The 21,267-nt window shown below is 50.8% G+C and overlaps 3 protein-coding genes across 4 annotated transcripts; all 3 read right to left on the bottom strand.

Annotated features, from left to right (window-relative positions):
• Window positions 1-168: 168 nt before the first annotated feature.
• LSM04_008713 (uncharacterized protein) lies at window positions 169-7,749 on the bottom strand (the record flags this gene model as incomplete). The annotated part of the gene is made up of 1 exon (XM_067334638.1): window positions 169-7,749. The coding sequence occupies one exon, from the start codon at window positions 7,747-7,749 to the stop codon at window positions 169-171; it is 7,581 nt and encodes a 2,526-aa protein (XP_067191832.1).
• A 152-nt stretch (window positions 7,750-7,901) lies between these two features.
• Window positions 7,902-13,842, bottom strand: LSM04_005857 (uncharacterized protein; the record flags this gene model as incomplete). Of its 2 annotated transcripts, none has more annotated exons than XM_067334636.1 (2): window positions 7,902-8,525; window positions 8,578-13,842. In XM_067334636.1, the coding sequence occupies 2 exons, from the start codon at window positions 13,840-13,842 to the stop codon at window positions 7,902-7,904; spliced, it is 5,889 nt and encodes a 1,962-aa protein (XP_067191757.1). The 2 variants fall into 2 exon arrangements, with proteins under 2 accessions (XP_067191757.1, XP_067191758.1); XM_067334637.1 differs by lacking the exon at window positions 7,902-8,525 and having other exon boundaries at window positions 9,962-9,975; window positions 10,029-13,842.
• A 3,716-nt stretch (window positions 13,843-17,558) lies between these two features.
• LSM04_003891 (uncharacterized protein) lies at window positions 17,559-21,182 on the bottom strand (the record flags this gene model as incomplete). Its single annotated transcript, XM_067334635.1, has 1 exon — window positions 17,559-21,182. One exon carries the CDS (start codon window positions 21,180-21,182, stop codon window positions 17,559-17,561), a length of 3,624 nt encoding a protein of 1,207 aa, XP_067191697.1.
• Window positions 21,183-21,267: the final 85 nt, after the last annotated feature.

Here is a 21,267-nt window from a genome sequence, read left to right as displayed (position 1 = left end):
AATAATAATAATAATAATAAAATAGAGGATATAGACCACTATCACAGAAGAAATGCAATTAACTGATAATATCCATCCTATTTACTTCTTTCATCCCTTTAGTTATAACACTCTTTCTTCCTTTTTTCTTTATTATTATTATTAGTATTAGTATTCCTAAAGAAATAACTAATAACCCGGATAAAGTGATGTAAGTGCTGTAGATGCTGCGGAACGTGAACGTGATGGCTTTAACGTACGCAGAATTGCCCCCCGCAAGTCTGTAAACTGCCGTACAATCGCATCATGATCAGCCCGATACTTCAATGCCAATTCCCGTGCCTGCATATCAAGATGTCTATCCAATTCCTGCAGACTACTCTCCACACGTCTATCCTCTTCAATCTTTCGACGTACAACACTGCGTAATTCCTGCACGTGTTGTTGCACCTCCTCCTGTTCCGCTGCACTGCGGCGGCATTCCTGTTGTAAACGGTTATTTTGATCGAGTAACGCCTGCCACTCAGAAGTGAGGGCGCGGCTGCGGGTGTCAAGTCGCATGAGAAGTTCCTGCACACCGTCGTAAACAGCACGAGGACGGGAAGTGAGAGAGGGAGTGTCATGAAGACTGCTATTAAGATCGTGTAATGAACCACTCAACACCATGTTATTATTGTTAGTATTAGTATTTGTATTATTCATATTGGTATTGGTGGTATTCATAGAGTCTAGTAGGGTATCCTCTACTACCCCACCATGACTTCGCACAAGTGCGGTGAGAACATCAAGCAGACTATCGGTATCTTCCTGCCGGCGTCGTGATTGTTCTAATACATGTAACATATTTCGTACCCATTCCTGTACATTATTATTATTATTATTATTAGCATCACCACGATGATGTGAGAGGAATTCTACAGGTTGAACAACCGCCGCAGAAGAAACCTTACGAATAGCATCTTGCATCACATCTACTCCTTCTGCTATGACAGAGGTAACACCAGCAAGAGATGTGGATAACTGTGGAAGCGATACTTTCTGTAGTTGTAATGGAAGTTCAGTTGATGTTAATCGTGATAAGAGTTTTATCGCATGACGTACATCACTGTGAGTATGATAAAGAGATTCAGCAGCTGCTACAAAGTGTTGTGGAGTTAAACGACGTATTGTATTTCCTTTACTATCCATTATCTCATTACTATCCTCATTTGTATCTTCCGTGTATGGTATAATATGATCATGAAAGGCGCGATATAAAATTTTTGATTCCTTTGTATATTGTCTTTCTTGTTCTTGCAAACGACGTTTTAATGATTCCACTTCATCATCTGGTATAATATCATTACGGAATTTCTCTGCAATGTAATCAAGAAGTGAACGAAGACCCTGTAGTGCACCTGTTACACTTGTATCTGTAAAGAGTGGAAGTTCTAATTGCATTTCATTCTTTGCTATTTGTATAGCATCTGCAAAAAGCGATTGTAATTGACGACTAAGACTTTCAACTTCTGCAGATTTTCTTGATTGTTCAGATTCTGTTGTTTGTTTACCTTCAGCAGCAAGTCTTAACTGTTCATGTAATACGGCGATTTCTTCTGTTTTAGCTTCCAAAAGACGTTTACATCGCTCCAAATCATTCATCATTGCTGAATTCTCAGATTGTAGTTGTCTGAGGTATTCATTATTTTTCTTCATTTCCACACGATTTTGTTCTAATCGTTCTACACAGAGTTGTACAATATCGCCAACGGTTACATCTTCATCATTGGCAAAGAATAATTCCCGTTGAACATCCACATGATCATCTAATACACTCTGTACACGATCTACAAGTTCCTCAGAGGCTTTAAGTAAATTATCCCGTTCCTGTTGTACTTGTAATAATTGTTGTTTCAGTTTCTCTAACTCTTCTGTATTATTTTGATGGGCCTGCTCTAAAGCAGCAGAACCTCCATTTAATATATCAATCTCTTCACGAAGCCGTTCTAACTCTTCAGATTTTTGTAAAGCCGATTTCTTTGCATCTGTGCATTTTTGTTTGAGTTTATTTATTGCATTTAAATCATGTGGTACCGCTTCTCCCATATCCTCCGCAAGCGTATTCATAAATGACTGAAGCACACATAATTCCTCTTGTAATTCACTGTTTTTAGTTTCCAAATCATCTACAGTCAAATTAACTTTTTGAAGCTCTTTTTCAGTGTTTTCTCGTGATTCTATCTCCAAATCGTTTTTACACTGTAATGCCTCTGTCTCATTTTCAAGTCTTTTAATTCTATTAAGAGCCTCTTGTAATTCCTCGCCAACCGCCTCACTTAATTCTACAATATTATCCAGCATCGCATGTTCAGGATCTTGTATAGCTGCTTTAAGACGCTTTGATGCAATTTCCAACTGTCGTAGTTGTTCAGCATTACTTTCTTTAATAGTTTTCATTTCCTTCATGAGACTCTGTAAGTGTAAACCGGCTGCCTCTGATACATTTATTAATCGTCGTCCAGCAGATGAAGAACGAAGTTCAAGTGATGAAGGTGGAAGCACAATTTCCATTTCATCTGCTATTGTTATAACTGGTGGGGATGGTACTGTTGATTTAATTATATCTGCCACCTCCTTTGGATAAAGATGTGGTAATACTGTCTCTACAGTTTCAACTAATTGCAATAGTGAAGCTTGACACTTTTCTCTTTCAGCTTCAGATATGACAAGTTCACTACTCAATTGTTGTTCCTCATCAATCAGTCGTCGTTCGTTCTCTTGTGCTAATAAACGTAAACCTTCTGCTGTAGCGCATGCCGCACGTGCGGATATAAGTTGACCATTAAGATTCTCCACATCCATTTGTAATGACTGACGAGAGTGCACAAGATCTCGCAGAACCTCCAGTGTGTGTTCACCGCATGCCTCATCCCATCCACTTTCATCTGAACATCCAATAATACTTGCACACGACCCAATCCATGTACGTAATTTACCATTTTCTTGCGTAAATTCTTCTATTTGTGCATTTAGTTTCTCTTGTTTCTCTTTTGCACGTTCTTGTACATCTTGTAATGTTTCTTTATGTCTATTTAAGGTTTCTTGCATCTCTACATCTGCCACTTGAACCGTGCTTTCTAATTGTTGAATTTTCTGTTGTGCGTGTTCCCCATCTGCCTCAAGCAACTTTACCTGATCACCTTTTCGCCGTAACTCACTTAATATAGAGTTTACATTTGCATAAACATCATCATCGTGGTTATTATAACCTTCCTGCTCTACACGTTTTTCTATATTGCGTAATATATCTGTTAATCTCTGCAGTTCCGCAGTTATGGCAATACAACGTGGGACAAGTCCATCACTTTCATCATTAGTAGTATTAGTAGTATTATTACTATTAGTATTATTATTAGTGTTAATAGCTGGTAATACACGCATACTCGCTTCAATAGATCTACGACACGACTCAAGATTGGCACGTTCTTTATTTAATTCATCGAGTAATGAGAATTCTTTCGCACGTCGTTCTTGTATTTCTTCTACGGTTCGTACACAGGCTTCTACTACACTGCGACCGTTATATATAGGTTTCAGAACTTCTAATGCTTTACGTGTCTGTTCAGCATTACCAAGAAGTTTCTCTGAAGCCCATTCACATTCTGAACGTAATGCCACAAGACTTGTTGGTAATGTAACATCAGATACTCCAACTTCTGTTTCTGTAGATGATGATGATGTTGGTGGTGGTTGTGTAAGAATAGAAGAAGTTGAAGAGGCAATATATTCATCCGATGGATGTACACGTCTTAGCAAGTTTGTCATTTGTGTACTCTGTTCTCTTCCCGATTCTAATGTCAATTTAGCACTATCCAACTCATTCTGTAATAATGTAATCTTTTTCTTAAGAGGGGTATAACCCGCAATAAGTGCATGAATCACATCATGCATCTCTGGAAGAAATCGTTCAGAATCTATCGCAGACTCTACTCCTAGTGTTTCAGCCCATTCTTGTAACATCTTAATAGCCGCCGCACGTGTTGGTCCGGCTGTTTTCGCAGGAACACCAAGTCGTTTCATACAATCCCGTTCATCCATTTGTAACTGCGCCACACGCATTGGTAAATGTTCCAACACAGACTCTGAAAGTATAGTGGCAATATGTGAACAGACACCCAAGAGAAGGGCGGGTTGTGAGGGATAACTTATAATCCAATCTTCATATAATCGTAAACGGCGTTCTCTTTCCTCAAGTATTAATGCATTCAAGACTAGTTCAGTGGTTAAGCCTCGCATTTTAGAAGTTCCCTCACGTAAGGAGACTACTTGGGTATCATGTAGAAATTTTTGTATTTCTTTACTTTTACTAGATAATTCTTCACGTACTTCTTCTAATCGACGTTGCATTTCCTCATTACTTGATAGCAATGAGGAACTTACCTTTGATAAATTATCACGCTCACTACCATGCGATTTTGCAGCTTCTGCCATCTCTGCTCGCATAATATCCATTCGCCGTTCTTGTGCTTGCATTTGCAATTGTAATTTCTCACATTCTACTTCTCTCGTCATAAGTGTTTTGTGAAGAAATTCCATTTCTTCTGCCATTTCATTGGTAAGAACTGCAGCCTTTTCTTCTGCATTACGTATCTGATGTTCAAGTTCACGTGCATTATCTTCACCTTCCCTTAGTTTTCTACGTAAATCTTCCACTTCAGATACGAGAAGTTTTGTCTTGGATTTTACTGCTTCAAACTCACGCATAACATCTGAACAATGTTCTAAAATTCCATCCAGTCGTTTTTTACTTGTGTTCTCATTTACTCCACCTATTATGGCATTTTCTTTTTCTCCTGTTAATTCACTTGTTAAAATTGCACCTCCGCTTTTCCCTTCCTCACTACTATCATGTAATGTAATGGCAGCAACACTACCAGAAAACTCTGATAACATGCGGAGAAGTTTAGCAGCGTTCGCCGTAGCAGCCACTTGACGTTCTGTTACTTCTTTTAACTGTTTTTCCATCGCATCATGTGTTTGGGCCTGTGTGGCTAATGTATTTTGACTATTAGACTCTTCCACTTCGTGACAACGTTGTAACTCCTCCATTTGACGTTTAGATTGTTCAATAGATCTTAGTAAACCATCAATTTCGACACGAGATGTCTCCAATTCATGTGCAGCTTCGCGTACAATAAAAAGCAGTGCCTCACCACCTCTTTCATCCAGACTAGTAGGTGTTAATACATCTCGAAGTAATTTCGCACAAACACCAGCAACACGATCTCTTTCACGTAACTGTTTGGCTGCACCATGCACGCAGGATTCCAACTGTGAGCAAAGAGAGGAGGCCGTAATATCATCCAATGGAACAGAAGAAGGAGAAGAACTTCGTAGAGAAGAAATTAATACAGTAGAAGTGGCATCATCAAAAGCAGCTGAAAGTGTCTCTACAGCACTACGAACAGCATCCTTTAATAAATCTATGTCTGCTGCATTACGTTCCATAACAGCATAACCTGTGCGTCGACCTGCACGAAGTGCAAGCAACTCTGATACAAGCTCCTTACAATGATCAACTAATAATAATTCACACGTACTTTCCCCACATCTTGAATCCAATGAATGATCAAGTGATGAAACAACAGAATCAAACTTTCGCGTTTGGGATAAAACATTACTGCATTCCTTACATAATGCGCAAAGATCACCATATCTCCCAGCAATGTCTTCTGCGCATGATACTAGGGATCTCGACAAAAATGAAACACTCATCTTTGAAACTGAAGACACTGCATCAGTACCATCACTTCGCAAAAACTTAAGAGAAGAATCAACCGAATTCATAAGCACCTTTAAATCACGCTTAAGTCTCTCATTAAAATCAGACAATTCTTCTACAGATTCTTTCAAATTATCTCTTTCATTAACAACTTCCTGGACACCACGTTGCAGCATCTCAGGGAGACGTAATGTAGCATTACTCAATAATTCAGGAGCAAGACGCATCACAGCACGCTTCATCACATGCACACACTCAGCACGTGTAACATCCTCAAATTCAGAAGAAACAGTAGTTGCCTCAGCTCCACAAAGTTTCTTAAAATAATCTCTCGAGGCCAAAACATCTTCAATAGACGCAAAAACAGAATCCCCATCACAATTTAAAAGCGAACAAATGCCCAACACCGAAGAAAACACATTCCTTAATTCCTTTACAACAGTACTTGGAAAAACCCATACATCCAAAAAAAGTTCTATTCTTTCTTCAACTTCATCTACAGCAAGTTTCAAAAGAGAGAAATCATTCATGCAACGCTTAAGAAGAACATTTTTCTTATGCTCAGAAGCGCGTAAATCATTCATTGCCTCAGCCATCCGCTCACACTTCGGCAAGAGGGGCTCAGTATCAAACGGCTCCAGATGCATCGCTGCACTCATGACAGTAGATGCAGCGTCCGCACAGTCCTTCAACCGTTGGAGTGCCTCTACTGCACAGCAGCCACTTGTTTTCGCGTCCTCATCACTGCTCGCAACAGGCGCGCTGCCCTCTAGTGCATTTTGCAGAATAACCACAGCATTAACTAGTTCCGTCAACTGGGCCTCCAAGGCACCCTCACGCTCTGCAGCCTCAGCCAGCTGTACCTCAAGTCGCTCTTCACGCTCTGCGTGCTCGGCCACCATGGTCTCCAGGCCACTCGCACGCTCTGCAGCCTCAGCCAGCTGTACCTCAAGTCGCTCTTCACGCTCTGCGTGCTCGGCCACCATGGTCTCCAGGCCACTCGCGCGCTCTGCAGCCTCGGCTAACTGGGTCTGTAGCGCTTCCTCGCGGGCCTTGGCGTCCTCCGCGGCTCTGAGAATGGCTGCCGCTGCGGGCTCATCGCTGTCTGTGGCACCAAGTGTAGCTAGGGCAGCTTCGATACCACGGAGACACTGGGCACGGGTTGACGGTTCAGTTGTACCTTCCCTTGGATTGTCACTCTCCGCCTCCTCGCCCACCAGAGCACGGTAACGCTGTTCGCTGGAGCGGAGCTCATTCATTGCCTCAGCCATCCGCTCACACTTCGGCAAGAGGGGCTCAGTATCAAACGGCTCCAGATGCATCGCTGCACTCATGACAGTAGATGCAGCGTCCGCACAGTCCTTCAACCGTTGGAGTGCCTCTACTGCACAGCAGCCACTTGTTTTCGCGTCCTCATCACTGCTCGCAACAGGCGCGCTGCCCTCTAGTGCATTTTGCAGAATAACCACAGCATTAACTAGTTCCGTCAACTGGGCCTCCAAGGCACCCTCACGCTCTGCAGCCTCAGCCAGCTGTACCTCAAGTCGCTCTTCACGCTCTGCGTGCTCGGCCACCATGGTCTCCAGGCCACTCGCACGCTCTGCAGCCTCAGCCAGCTGTACCTCAAGTCGCTCTTCACGCTCTGCGTGCTCGGCCACCATGGTCTCCAGGCCACTCGCGCGCTCTGCAGCCTCGGCTAACTGGGTCTGTAGCGCTTCCTCGCGGGCCTTGGCGTCCTCCGCGGCTCTGAGAATGGCTGCCGCTGCGGGCTCATCGCTGTCTGTGGCACCAAGTGTAGCTAGGGCAGCTTCGATACCACGGAGACACTGGGCACGGGTTGACGGTTCAGTTGTACCTTCCCTTGGATTGTCACTCTCCGCCTCCTCGCCCACCAGAGCACGGTAACGCTGTTCGCTGGAGCGGAGCTCATTCATTGCCTCAGCCATCCGCTCACACTTCGGCAAGAGGGGCTCAGTATCAAACGGCTCCAGATGCATCGCTGCACTCATGACAGTAGATGCAGCGTCCGCACAGTCCTTCAACCGTTGGAGTGCCTCTACTGCACAGCAGCCACTTGTTTTCGCGTCCTCATCACTGCTCGCAACAGGCGCGCTGCCCTCTAGTGCATTTTGCAGAATAACCACAGCATTAACTAGTTCCGTCAACTGGGCCTCCAAGGCACCCACCTCTCACGCTCTGCAGCCTCAGCCAGCTGTACCTCAAGTCGCTCTTCACGCTCTGCGTGCTCGGCCACCATGGTCTCCAGGCCACTCGCGCGCTCTGCAGCCTCGGCTAACTGGGTCTGTAGCGCTTCCTCGCGGGCCTTGGCGTCCTCCGCGGCTCTGAGAATGGCTGCCGCTGCGGGCTCATCGCTGTCTGTGGCACCAAGTGTAGCTAGGGCAGCTTCGATACCACGGAGACACTGGGCACGGGTTGACGGTTCAGTTGTACCTTCCCTTGGATTGTCACTCTCCGCCTCCTCGCCCACCAGAGCACGGTAACGCTGTTCGCTGGAGCGGAGCTCATTCATTGCCTCAGCCATCCGCTCACACTTCGGCAAGAGGGGCTCAGTATCAAACGGCTCCAGATGCATCGCTGCACTCATGACAGTAGATGCAGCGTCCGCACAGTCCTTCAACCGTTGGAGTGCCTCTACTGCACAGCAGCCACTTGTTTTCGCGTCCTCATCACTGCTCGCAACAGGCGCGCTGCCCTCTAGTGCATTTTGCAGAATAACCACAGCATTAACTAGTTCCGTCAACTGGGCCTCCAAGGCACCCTCACGCTCTGCAGCCTCAGCCAGCTGTACCTCAAGTCGCTCTTCCCTCTCTCGGCACCATGGTCTCCAGGCCACTCGCACGCTCTGCAGCCTCAGCCAGCTGTACCTCAAGTCGCTCTTCACGCTCTGCGTGCTCGGCCACCATGGTCTCCAGGCCACTCGCGCGCTCTGCAGCCTCGGCTAACTGGGTCTGTAGCGCTTCCTCGCGGGCCTTGGCGTCCTCCGCGGCTCTGAGAATGGCTGCCGCTGCGGGCTCATCGCTGTCTGTGGCACCAAGTGTAGCTAGGGCAGCTTCGATACCACGGAGACACTGGGCACGGGTTGACGGTTCAGTTGTACCTTCCCTTGGATTGTCACTCTCCGCCTCCTCGCCCACCAGAGCACGGTAACGCTGTTCGCTGGAGCGGAGCTCATTCATTGCCTCAGCCATCCGCTCACACTTCGGCAAGAGGGGCTCAGTATCAAACGGCTCCAGATGCATCGCTGCACTCATGACAGTAGATGCAGCGTCCGCACAGTCCTTCAACCGTTGGAGTGCCTCTACTGCACAGCAGCCACTTGTTTTCGCGTCCTCATCACTGCTCGCAACAGGCGCGCTGCCCTCTAGTGCATTTTGCAGAATAACCACAGCATTAACTAGTTCCGTCAACTGGGCCTCCAAGGCACCCTCACGCTCTGCAGCCTCAGCCAGCTGTACCTCAAGTCGCTCTTCACGCTCTGCGTGCTCGGCCACCATGGTCTCCAGGCCACTCGCACGCTCTGCAGCCTCAGCCAGCTGTACCTCAAGTCGCTCTTCACGCTCTGCGTGCTCGGCCACCATGGTCTCCAGGCCACTCGCGCGCTCTGCAGCCTCGGCTAACTGGGTCTGTAGCGCTTCCTCGCGGGCCTTGGCGTCCTCCGCGGCTCTGAGAATGGCTGCCGCTGCGGGCTCATCGCTGTCTGTGGCACCAAGTGTAGCTAGGGCAGCTTCGATACCACGGAGACACTGGGCACGGGTTGACGGTTCAGTTGTACCTTCCCTTGGATTGTCACTCTCCGCCTCCTCGCCCACCAGAGCACGGTAACGCTGTTCGCTGGAGCGGAGCTCATTCATTGCCTCAGCCATCCGCTCACACTTCGGCAAGAGGGGCTCAGTATCAAACGGCTCCAGATGCATCGCTGCACTCATGACAGTAGATGCAGCGTCCGCACAGTCCTTCAACCGTTGGAGTGCCTCTACTGCACAGCAGCCACTTGTTTTCGCGTCCTCATCACTGCTCGCAACAGGCGCGCTGCCCTCTAGTGCATTTTGCAGAATAACCACAGCATTAACTAGTTCCGTCAACTGGGCCTCCAAGGCACCCTCACGCTCTGCAGCCTCAGCCAGCTGTACCTCAAGTCGCTCTTCACGCTCTGCGTGCTCGGCCACCATGGTCTCCAGGCCACTCGCACGCTCTGCAGCCTCAGCCAGCTGTACCTCAAGTCGCTCTTCACGCTCTGCGTGCTCGGCCACCATGGTCTCCAGGCCACTCGCACGCTCTGCAGCCTCAGCCAGCTGTACCTCAAGTCGCTCTTCACGCTCTGCGTGCTCGGCCACCATGGTCTCCAGGCCACTCGCGCGCTCTGCAGCCTCGGCTAACTGGGTCTGTAGCGCTTCCTCGCGGGCCTTGGCGTCCTCCGCGGCTCTGAGAATGGCTGCCGCTGCGGGCTCATCGCTGTCTGTGGCACCAAGTGTAGCTAGGGCAGCTTCGATACCACGGAGACACTGGGCACGGGTTGACGGTTCAGTTGTACCTTCCCTTGGATTGTCACTCTCCGCCTCCTCGCCCACCAGAGCACGGTAACGCTGTTCGCTGGAGCGGAGCTCATTCATTGCCTCAGCCATCCGCTCACACTTCGGCAAGAGGGGCTCAGTATCAAACGGCTCCAGATGCATCGCTGCACTCATGACAGTAGATGCAGCGTCCGCACAGTCCTTCAACCGTTGGAGTGCCTCTACTGCACAGCAGCCACTTGTTTTCGCGTCCTCATCACTGCTCGCAACAGGCGCGCTGCCCTCTAGTGCATTTTGCAGAATAACCACAGCATTAACTAGTTCCGTCAACTGGGCCTCCAAGGCACCCTCACGCTCTGCAGCCTCAGCCAGCTGTACCTCAAGTCGCTCTTCACGCTCTGCGTGCTCGGCCACCATGGTCTCCAGGCCACTCGCGCGCTCTGCAGCCTCGGCTAACTGGGTCTGTAGCGCTTCCTCGCGGGCCTTGGCGTCCTCCGCGGCTCTGAGAATGGCTGCCGCTGCGGGCTCATCGCTGTCTGTGGCACCAAGTGTAGCTAGGGCAGCTTCGATACCACGGAGACACTGGGCACGGGTTGACGGTTCAGTTGTACCTTCCCTTGGATTGTCACTCTCCGCCTCCTCGCCCACCAGAGCACGGTAACGCTGTTCGCTGGAGCGGAGCTCATTCATTGCCTCAGCCATCCGCTCACACTTCGGCAAGAGGGGCTCAGTATCAAACGGCTCCAGATGCATCGCTGCACTCATGACAGTAGATGCAGCGTCCGCACAGTCCTTCAACCGTTGGAGTGCCTCTACTGCACAGCAGCCACTTGTTTTCGCGTCCTCATCACTGCTCGCAACAGGCGCGCTGCCCTCTAGTGCATTTTGCAGAATAACCACAGCATTAACTAGTTCCGTCAACTGGGCCTCCAAGGCACCCTCACGCTCTGCAGCCTCAGCCAGCTGTACCTCAAGTCGCTCTTCACGCTCTGCGTGCTCGGCCACCATGGTCTCCAGGCCACTCGCGCGCTCTGCAGCCTCGGCTAACTGGGTCTGTAGCGCTTCCTCGCGGGCCTTGGCGTCCTCCGCGGCTCTGAGAATGGCTGCCGCTGCGGGCTCATCGCTGTCTGTGGCACCAAGTGTAGCTAGGGCAGCTTCGATACCACGGAGACACTGGGCACGGGTTGACGGTTCAGTTGTACCTTCCCTTGGATTGTCACTCTCCGCCTCCTCGCCCACCAGAGCACGGTAACGCTGTTCGCTGGAGCGGAGCTCATTCATTGCCTCAGCCATCCGCTCACACTTCGGCAAGAGGGGCTCAGTATCAAACGGCTCCAGATGCATCGCTGCACTCATGACAGTAGATGCAGCGTCCGCACAGTCCTTCAACCGTTGGAGTGCCTCTACTGCACAGCAGCCACTTGTTTTCGCGTCCTCATCACTGCTCGCAACAGGCGCGCTGCCCTCTAGTGCATTTTGCAGAATAACCACAGCATTAACTAGTTCCGTCAACTGGGCCTCCAAGGCACCCTCACGCTCTGCAGCCTCAGCCAGCTGTACCTCAAGTCGCTCTTCACGCTCTGCGTGCTCGGCCACCATGGTCTCCAGGCCACTCGCACGCTCTGCAGCCTCAGCCAGCTGTACCTCAAGTCGCTCTTCACGCTCTGCGTGCTCGGCCACCATGGTCTCCAGGCCACTCGCGCGCTCTGCAGCCTCGGCTAACTGGGTCTGTAGCGCTTCCTCGCGGGCCTTGGCGTCCTCCGCGGCTCTGAGAATGGCTGCCGCTGCGGGCTCATCGCTGTCTGTGGCACCAAGTGTAGCTAGGGCAGCTTCGATACCACGGAGACACTGGGCACGGGTTGACGGTTCAGTTGTACCTTCCCTTGGATTGTCACTCTCCGCCTCCTCGCCCACCAGAGCACGGTAACGCTGTTCGCTGGAGCGGAGCTCATTCATTGCCTCAGCCATCCGCTCACACTTCGGCAAGAGGGGCTCAGTATCAAACGGCTCCAGATGCATCGCTGCACTCATGACAGTAGATGCAGCGTCCGCACAGTCCTTCAACCGTTGGAGTGCCTCTACTGCACAGCAGCCACTTGTTTTCGCGTCCTCATCACTGCTCGCAACAGGCGCGCTGCCCTCTAGTGCATTTTGCAGAATAACCACAGCATTAACTAGTTCCGTCAACTGGGCCTCCAAGGCACCCTCACGCTCTGCAGCCTCAGCCAGCTGTACCTCAAGTCGCTCTTCACGCTCTGCGTGCTCGGCCACCATGGTCTCCAGGCCACTCGCACGCTCTGCAGCCTCAGCCAGCTGTACCTCAAGTCGCTCTTCACGCTCTGCGTGCTCGGCCACCATGGTCTCCAGGCCACTCGCACGCTCTGCAGCCTCAGCCAGCTGTACCTCAAGTCGCTCTTCACGCTCTGCGTGCTCGGCCACCATGGTCTCCAGGCCACTCGCACGCTCTGCAGCCTCAGCCAGCTGTACCTCAAGTCGCTCTTCACGCTCTGCGTGCTCGGCCACCATGGTCTCCAGGCCACTCGCGCGCTCTGCAGCCTCGGCTAACTGGGTCTGTAGCGCTTCCTCGCGGGCCTTGGCGTCCTCCGCGGCTCTGAGAATGGCTGCCGCTGCGGGCTCATCGCTGTCTGTGGCACCAAGTGTAGCTAGGGCAGCTTCGATACCACGGAGACACTGGGCACGGGTTGACGGTTCAGTTGTACCTTCCCTTGGATTGTCACTCTCCGCCTCCTCGCCCACCAGAGCACGGTAACGCTGTTCGCTGGAGCGGAGCTCATTCATTGCCTCAGCCATCCGCTCACACTTCGGCAAGAGGGGCTCAGTATCAAACGGCTCCAGATGCATCGCTGCACTCATGACAGTAGATGCAGCGTCCGCACAGTCCTTCAACCGTTGGAGTGCCTCTACTGCACAGCAGCCACTTGTTTTCGCGTCCTCATCACTGCTCGCAACAGGCGCGCTGCCCTCTAGTGCATTTTGCAGAATAACCACAGCATTAACTAGTTCCGTCAACTGGGCCTCCAAGGCACCCTCACGCTCTGCAGCCTCAGCCAGCTGTACCTCAAGTCGCTCTTCACGCTCTGCGTGCTCGGCCACCATGGTCTCCAGGCCACTCGCACGCTCTGCAGCCTCAGCCAGCTGTACCTCAAGTCGCTCTTCACGCTCTGCGTGCTCGGCCACCATGGTCTCCAGGCCACTCGCGCGCTCTGCAGCCTCAGCCAGCTGTACCTCAAGTCGCTCTTCACGCTCTGCGTGCTCGGCCACCATGGTCTCCAGGCCACTCGCGCGCTCTGCAGCCTCGGCTAACTGGGTCTGTAGCGCTTCCTCGCGGGCCTTGGCGTCCTCCGCGGCTCTGAGAATGGCTGCCGCTGCGGGCTCATCGCTGTCTGTGGCACCAAGTGTAGCTAGGGCAGCTTCGATACCACGGAGACACTGGGCACGGGTTGACGGTTCAGTTGTACCTTCCCTTGGATTGTCACTCTCCGCCTCCTCGCCCACCAGAGCACGGTAACGCTGTTCGCTGGAGCGGAGCTCATTCATTGCCTCAGCCATCCGCTCACACTTCGGCAAGAGGGGCTCAGTATCAAACGGCTCCAGATGCATCGCTGCACTCATGACAGTAGATGCAGCGTCCGCACAGATCCTTCAACCGTTGGAGTGCCTCTACTGCACAGCAGCCACTTGTTTTCGCGTCCTCATCACTGCTCGCAACAGGCGCGCTGCCCTCTAGTGCATTTTGCAGAATAACCACAGCATTAACTAGTTCCGTCAACTGGGCCTCCAAGGCACCCTCACGCTCTGCAGCCTCAGCCAGCTGTACCTCAAGTCGCTCTTCACGCTCTGCGTGCTCGGCCACCATGGTCTCCAGGCCACTCGCACGCTCTGCAGCCTCAGCCAGCTGTACCTCAAGTCGCTCTTCACGCTCTGCGTGCTCGGCCACCATGGTCTCCAGGCCACTCGCACGCTCTGCAGCCTCAGCCAGCTGTACCTCAAGTCGCTCTTCACGCTCTGCGTGCTCGGCCACCATGGTCTCCAGGCCACTCGCACGCTCTGCAGCCTCAGCCAGCTGTACCTCAAGTCGCTCTTCACGCTCTGCGTGCTCGGCCACCATGGTCTCCAGGCCACTCGCGCGCTCTGCAGCCTCAGCCAGCTGTACCTCAAGTCGCTCTTCACGCTCTGCGTGCTCGGCCACCATGGTCTCCAGGCCACTCGCGCGCTCTGCAGCCTCGGCTAACTGGGTCTGTAGCGCTTCCTCGCGGGCCTTGGCGTCCTCCGCGGCTCTGAGAATGGCTGCCGCTGCGGGCTCATCGCTGTCTGTGGCACCAAGTGTAGCTAGGGCAGCTTCGATACCACGGAGACACTGGGCACGGGTTGACGGTTCAGTTGTACCTTCCCTTGGATTGTCACTCTCCGCCTCCTCGCCCACCAGAGCACGGTAACGCTGTTCGCTGGAGCGGAGCTCATTCATTGCCTCAGCCATCCGCTCACACTTCGGCAAGAGGGGCTCAGTATCAAACGGCTCCAGATGCATCGCTGCACTCATGACAGTAGATGCAGCGTCCGCACAGTCCTTCAACCGTTGGAGTGCCTCTACTGCACAGCAGCCACTTGTTTTCGCGTCCTCATCACTGCTCGCAACAGGCGCGCTGCCCTCTAGTGCATTTTGCAGAATAACCACAGCATTAACTAGTTCCGTCAACTGGGCCTCCAAGGCACCCTCACGCTCTGCAGCCTCAGCCAGCTGTACCTCAAGTCGCTCTTCACGCTCTGCGTGCTCGGCCACCATGGTCTCCAGGCCACTCGCACGCTCTGCAGCCTCAGCCAGCTGTACCTCAAGTCGCTCTTCACGCTCTGCGTGCTCGGCCACCATGGTCTCCAGGCCACTCGCGCGCTCTGCAGCCTCGGCTAACTGGGTCTGTAGCGCTTCCTCGCGGGCCTTGGCGTCCTCCGCGGCTCTGAGAATGGCTGCCGCTGCGGGCTCATCGCTGTCTGTGGCACCAAGTGTAGCTAGGGCAGCTTCGATACCACGGAGACACTGGGCACGGGTTGACGGTTCAGTTGTACCTTCCCTTGGATTGTCACTCTCCGCCTCCTCGCCCACCAGAGCACGGTAACGCTGTTCGCTGGAGCGGAGCTCATTCATTGCCTCAGCCATCCGCTCACACTTCGGCAAGAGGGGCTCAGTATCAAACGGCTCCAGATGCATCGCTGCACTCATGACAGTAGATGCAGCGTCCGCACAGTCCTTCAACCGTTGGAGTGCCTCTACTGCACAGCAGCCACTTGTTTTCGCGTCCTCATCACTGCTCGCAACAGGCGCGCTGCCCTCTAGTGCATTTTGCAGAATAACCACAGCATTAACTAGTTCCGTCAACTGGGCCTCCAAGGCACCCTCACGCTCTGCAGCCTCAGCCAGCTGTACCTCAAGTCGCTCTTCACGCTCTGCGTGCTCGGCCACCATGGTCTCCAGGCCACTCGCACGCTCTGCAGCCTCAGCCAGCTGTACCTCAAGTCGCTCTTCACGCTCTGCGTGCTCGGCCACCATGGTCTCCAGGCCACTCGCACGCTCTGCAGCCTCAGCCAGCTGTACCTCAAGTCGCTCTTCACGCTCTGCGTGCTCGGCCACCATGGTCTCCAGGCCACTCGCGCGCTCTGCAGCCTCGGCTAACTGGGTCTGTAGCGCTTCCTCGCGGGCCTTGGCGTCCTCCGCGGCTCTGAGAATGGCTGCCGCTGCGGGCTCATCGCTGTCTGTGGCACCAAGTGTAGCTAGGGCAGCTTCGATACCACGGAGACACTGGGCACGGGTTGACGGTTCAGTTGTACCTTCCCTTGGATTGTCACTCTCCGCCTCCTCGCCCACCAGAGCACGGTAACGCTGTTCGCTGGAGCGGAGCTCATTCATTGCCTCAGCCATCCGCTCACACTTCGGCAAGAGGGGCTCAGTATCAAACGGCTCCAGATGCATCGCTGCACTCATGACAGTAGATGCAGCGTCCGCACAGTCCTTCAACCGTTGGAGTGCCTCTACTGCACAGCAGCCACTTGTTTTCGCGTCCTCATCACTGCTCGCAACAGGCGCGCTGCCCTCTAGTGCATTTTGCAGAATAACCACAGCATTAACTAGTTCCGTCAACTGGGCCTCCAAGGCACCCTCACGCTCTGCAGCCTCAGCCAGCTGTACCTCAAGTCGCTCTTCACGCTCTGCGTGCTCGGCCACCATGGTCTCCAGGCCACTCGCGCGCTCTGCAGCCTCAGCCAGCTGTACCTCAAGTCGCTCTTCACGCTCTGCGTGCTCGGCCACCATGGTCTCCAGGCCACTCGCGCGCTCTGCAGCCTCGGCTAACTGGGTCTGTAGCGCTTCCTCGCGGGCCTTGGCGTCCTCCGCGGCTCTGAGAATGGCTGCCGCTGCGGGCTCATCGCTGTCTGTGGCACCAAGTGTAGCTAGGGCAGCTTCGATACCACGGAGACACTGGGCACGGGTTGACGGTTCAGTTGTACCTTCCCTTGGATTGTCACTCTCCGCCTCCTCGCCCACCAGAGCACGGTAACGCTGTTCGCTGGAGCGGAGCTCATTCATTGCCTCAGCCATCCGCTCACACTTCGGCAAGAGGGGCTCAGTATCAAACGGCTCCAGATGCATCGCTGCACTCATGACAGTAGATGCAGCGTCCGCACAGTCCTTCAACCGTTGGAGTGCCTCTACTGCACAGCAGCCACTTGTTTTCGCGTCCTCATCACTGCTCGCAACAGGCGCGCTGCCCTCTAGTGCATTTTGCAGAATAACCACAGCATTAACTAGTTCCGTCAACTGGGCCTCCAAGGCACCCTCACGCTCTGCAGCCTCAGCCAGCTGTACCTCAAGTCGCTCTTCACGCTCTGCGTGCTCGGCCACCATGGTCTCCAGGCCACTCGCACGCTCTGCAGCCTCAGCCAGCTGTACCTCAAGTCGCTCTTCACGCTCTGCGTGCTCGGCCACCATGGTCTCCAGGCCACTCGCGCGCTCTGCAGCCTCGGCTAACTGGGTCTGTAGCGCTTCCTCGCGGGCCTTGGCGTCCTCCGCGGCTCTGAGAATGGCTGCCGCTGCGGGCTCATCGCTGTCTGTGGCACCAAGTGTAGCTAGGGCAGCTTCGATACCACGGAGACACTGGGCACGGGTTGACGGTTCAGTTGTACCTTCCCTTGGATTGTCACTCTCCGCCTCCTCGCCCACCAGAGCACGGTAACGCTGTTCGCTGGAGCGGAGCTCATTCATTGCCTCAGCCATCCGCTCACACTTCGGCAAGAGGGGCTCCAGTATCAAACGGCTCCAGATGCATCGCTGCACTCATGACAGTAGATGCAGCGTCCGCACAGTCCTTCAACCGTTGGAGTGCCTCTACTGCACAGCAGCCACTTGTTTTCGCGTCCTCATCACTGCTCGCAACAGGCGCGCTGCCCTCTAGTGCATTTTGCAGAATAACCACAGCATTAACTAGTTCCGTCAACTGGGCCTCCAAGGCACCCTCACGCTCTGCAGCCTCAGCCAGCTGTACCTCAAGTCGCTCTTCACGCTCTGCGTGCTCGGCCACCATGGTCTCCAGGCCACTCGCACGCTCTGCAGCCTCAGCCAGCTGTACCTCAAGTCGCTCTTCACGCTCTGCGTGCTCGGCCACCATGGTCTCCAGGCCACTCGCACGCTCTGCAGCCTCAGCCAGCTGTACCTCAAGTCGCTCTTCACGCTCTGCGTGCTCGGCCACCATGGTCTCCAGGCCACTCGCGCGCTCTGCAGCCTCAGCCAGCTGTACCTCAAGTCGCTCTTCACGCTCTGCGTGCTCGGCCACCATGGTCTCCAGGCCACTCGCGCGCTCTGCAGCCTCGGCTAACTGGGTCTGTAGCGCTTCCTCGCGGGCCTTGGCGTCCTCCGCGGCTCTGAGAATGGCTGCCGCTGCGGGCTCATCGCTGTCTGTGGCACCAAGTGTAGCTAGGGCAGCTTCGATACCACGGAGACACTGGGCACGGGTCGATGTGTCGTTGTTAACTCTTGGTGATGCATCTTTTTGGTTTATTTCTGTTATTCCCAATAATTTATTGCTTAAGTTTAGGTCGTTTTGTAGTTGTTTTACTTTTTCCGTTATATCTTGTTGATTTATATTTAATATTGATGCCACTGCTTCTTCTGTTACAGGTGCTCTGGTGTTTTGTTGGAGTGGATGGTTGTTAATGTAGTCATATATGAGTTCTAGGCGGTTATTTAGTTCTTCTTCTTCTATGTTTGATTGTTGATTGAGCAATTTAAGTTCTTCTTTTCTTTGAATTAATTCTCTTTGCGCAGTTTCTAAATCTTCCTGTGTTTTTGCTATTGTGGGTATAAGGTTAATAAGGTTACTTGTTGTTGCGTCCATAATTTGATCTTGTGCTAGTACTTCTTGAAGTGAACTTTTTAATTGGTTTAACTCATCATATTGTCGTCTAATAAATGCAGCAGTATTATCTTGTACTCCAGTTACAGTTTCAATATGTCGTAATGTTTCATTATTTTGGAGTAATTCCAGTATTTTACTCTCTACATTTTCGTTGTCTGTATCTAATATATCATGTACATTAGTTAATACCATATCGTTTCGACGAAGTGAACTAAGTCTATCTTCTAAATTTGTAAAGTCAGCATTAGAGTTTGCATGACCATCGCATGAAATATCGCCGTACTGTTCTATGAGTTGTCTTAGTTTTAAATGATTATTATGTAATGCTTGTAGAGCACTGCACAAATCTGTTGCCTTTTCTTCATTATTGCCATTTTCACCTCCTACCGCATAACTTCCAAACACACGTGCTGCTGTTTGGAGAAGTTCCATATGATTTCTCATTGCCCACATGACCAGCTCTAATATACAATTTGTATCGCGTCCAGCGCATAAGGGAACCACATTTCGTAAAGACCAAAAGAAGAAACGTTGTAATCGTAGTGCGACAACACTGGGTCGTAATTCTCCACCTGAACATGTAAGTCGTGTTGCCCATCTAGTTATTGAATCATCATTATCACTAAAATCGCCTGTATCAGCACTCATAAGTGATGTAGAAGCTGTTGCAGGTGTTTCTTCCTCATTTTTACCATATAACTCCTCTCGAGGTGAAACTAATACAGTGTTTTCTGCAGGAACTACAACCGCCGTACGTGACATGGAACTTTGTAAAGTTGTTAATTTTGCCTGTAATACCGCAAGATCATTTTCCCAACCTTCTTTTGCACGGGAAAAATTGTGTTCTAATAGTCCAATTTCCTCATCTCGTTCGCGTTGTACACGTTCTAATTCCTCCATAAGGTTTTCTAATGCCTCTTGTTTTACCTTTGCCGCACGTTTTTCCTCCTCAAGTGCCTCTACTACCTCAAAGTGTGCAGACGTTATAACAATCTTTTCACCACCCGCACCACTACCACGTACAGCAGAGAGGAGATGATCAAGCACAAATGCATACTCTTCATAACAACTCTGTAAGAGTGCAACTGTTACTTGACTATAGGCAAGAAGAGCATCTTTTGCTAGTCGTTCTACATTCTTTACGTAACGGTCCTGTTGTACAACTGATTGAGAACCTGTGGGTGCTACATCTAATGCACGTCTAGCTGCACGAAGTTCTGCTAACATTCCATCTGCAGCATCTTCTCCATTTGTTTCTGATTCTTGTTTTTCTAAGGTATGATAGATATGTTCAATCTTTTGAAATAATCTTATATCTTTATCATACTTAGTTTTATCACCTGTACTTGAACTAGTAGAATTATTATCATCGATTTTATTTTTATTCTCTATTTTCCCCCTTTTAAATTCATAATCACTCACAATAGCTAAACAAGTTGCTTCAAGGTCTTCTACATCAGCAGCAAAATGAGTCTTGTCTTTAAATGGTATATCCTTATTAGGTATAGATATTTTTCTTTCTACATTCATTAAAAGATTATCTATTTTTTTAACTCGTTCTTGCTGTTGTTCTATAGTGTAGATATCTACCTCTTCCTGAGTATTATTTCCGGGTAAGTGCCTATCATGCAACTCATTCCATAACTCTAATAACTGTGATGATTTATCTATCGGAGGTATTTCATCTAAACTAGGATTTTTATCTGTTTTATTTTTTAATGCATTTATTAATAATTCCACTCGTTCTTTCCAATTACTATCATTTGCATCACCACTAGAGGAAATATTTTTTTTATCATCAGGTGAGAATACCACCTGTGATGCTTCCTCAATAAGTCCTAACGCTCGTTTTTTCCACATTTGTATCTCATTCATTAATCTCGCTATTTCATCCCCCATATCATCACTTGTTGTCTCATCATGAGTATCATCTAATGGATGTCCCTTTTTCTTCTTCTTTGATCGTCCTACAATAAGTTCCGGTATTTCAGTTCGATCATGAGAACTTTTGTATGTTTCTACAAACTGTTGCCATAGCTGAAAATCCTGCGCATCATCTGTACACAATACCACACGTTCACGTTTTGCCAAATTCTCCATACCTTCTATAGTATTATCACGAATAAACTCCACCACCATATAATAATAAGGCGTTAACGGTAGAAGCGATGATCCCGCTACTCCTGATGTTATACCGCGTTTCCCTCGTGTGGGTTGTTGTTGAGGAGTTACACCAAGCGGACCTCCATTAGTGGGAGGTTTGGGACTATGTGTAAACCACGCTATACGCTTCATAGATCGAAAGGCCACTTCTTTTATTAACCGGGATTGTGTGCTTCGTGTGGAATAAACATAAAAACGATCATCTTCAATACCAATGAGGTTTTTAGACCCTCTACCTGCACCGACCTTGTATGGTTTTTCGCTATCAGCGCACATCCATAATTCTCCCTTAATAGCCAAGACGTCTTCCTCTTCGTAATCGTACATTTTGTGCGTGATTATTTGTAATGTGATTATAAATAAATATATATATTTGTTCTTGTACTCAATCTATTTGGGAGAATGAGTCTCA

This window comes from Trypanosoma melophagium (genome assembly GCF_022059095.1).
Source record: "Trypanosoma melophagium isolate St. Kilda chromosome Unknown ctg22segment0, whole genome shotgun sequence".
In the NCBI taxonomy this organism is placed as follows: domain Eukaryota; phylum Euglenozoa; class Kinetoplastea; order Trypanosomatida; family Trypanosomatidae; genus Trypanosoma; species Trypanosoma melophagium.
This window is presented reverse-complemented; position numbering and strand designations above follow the sequence as displayed.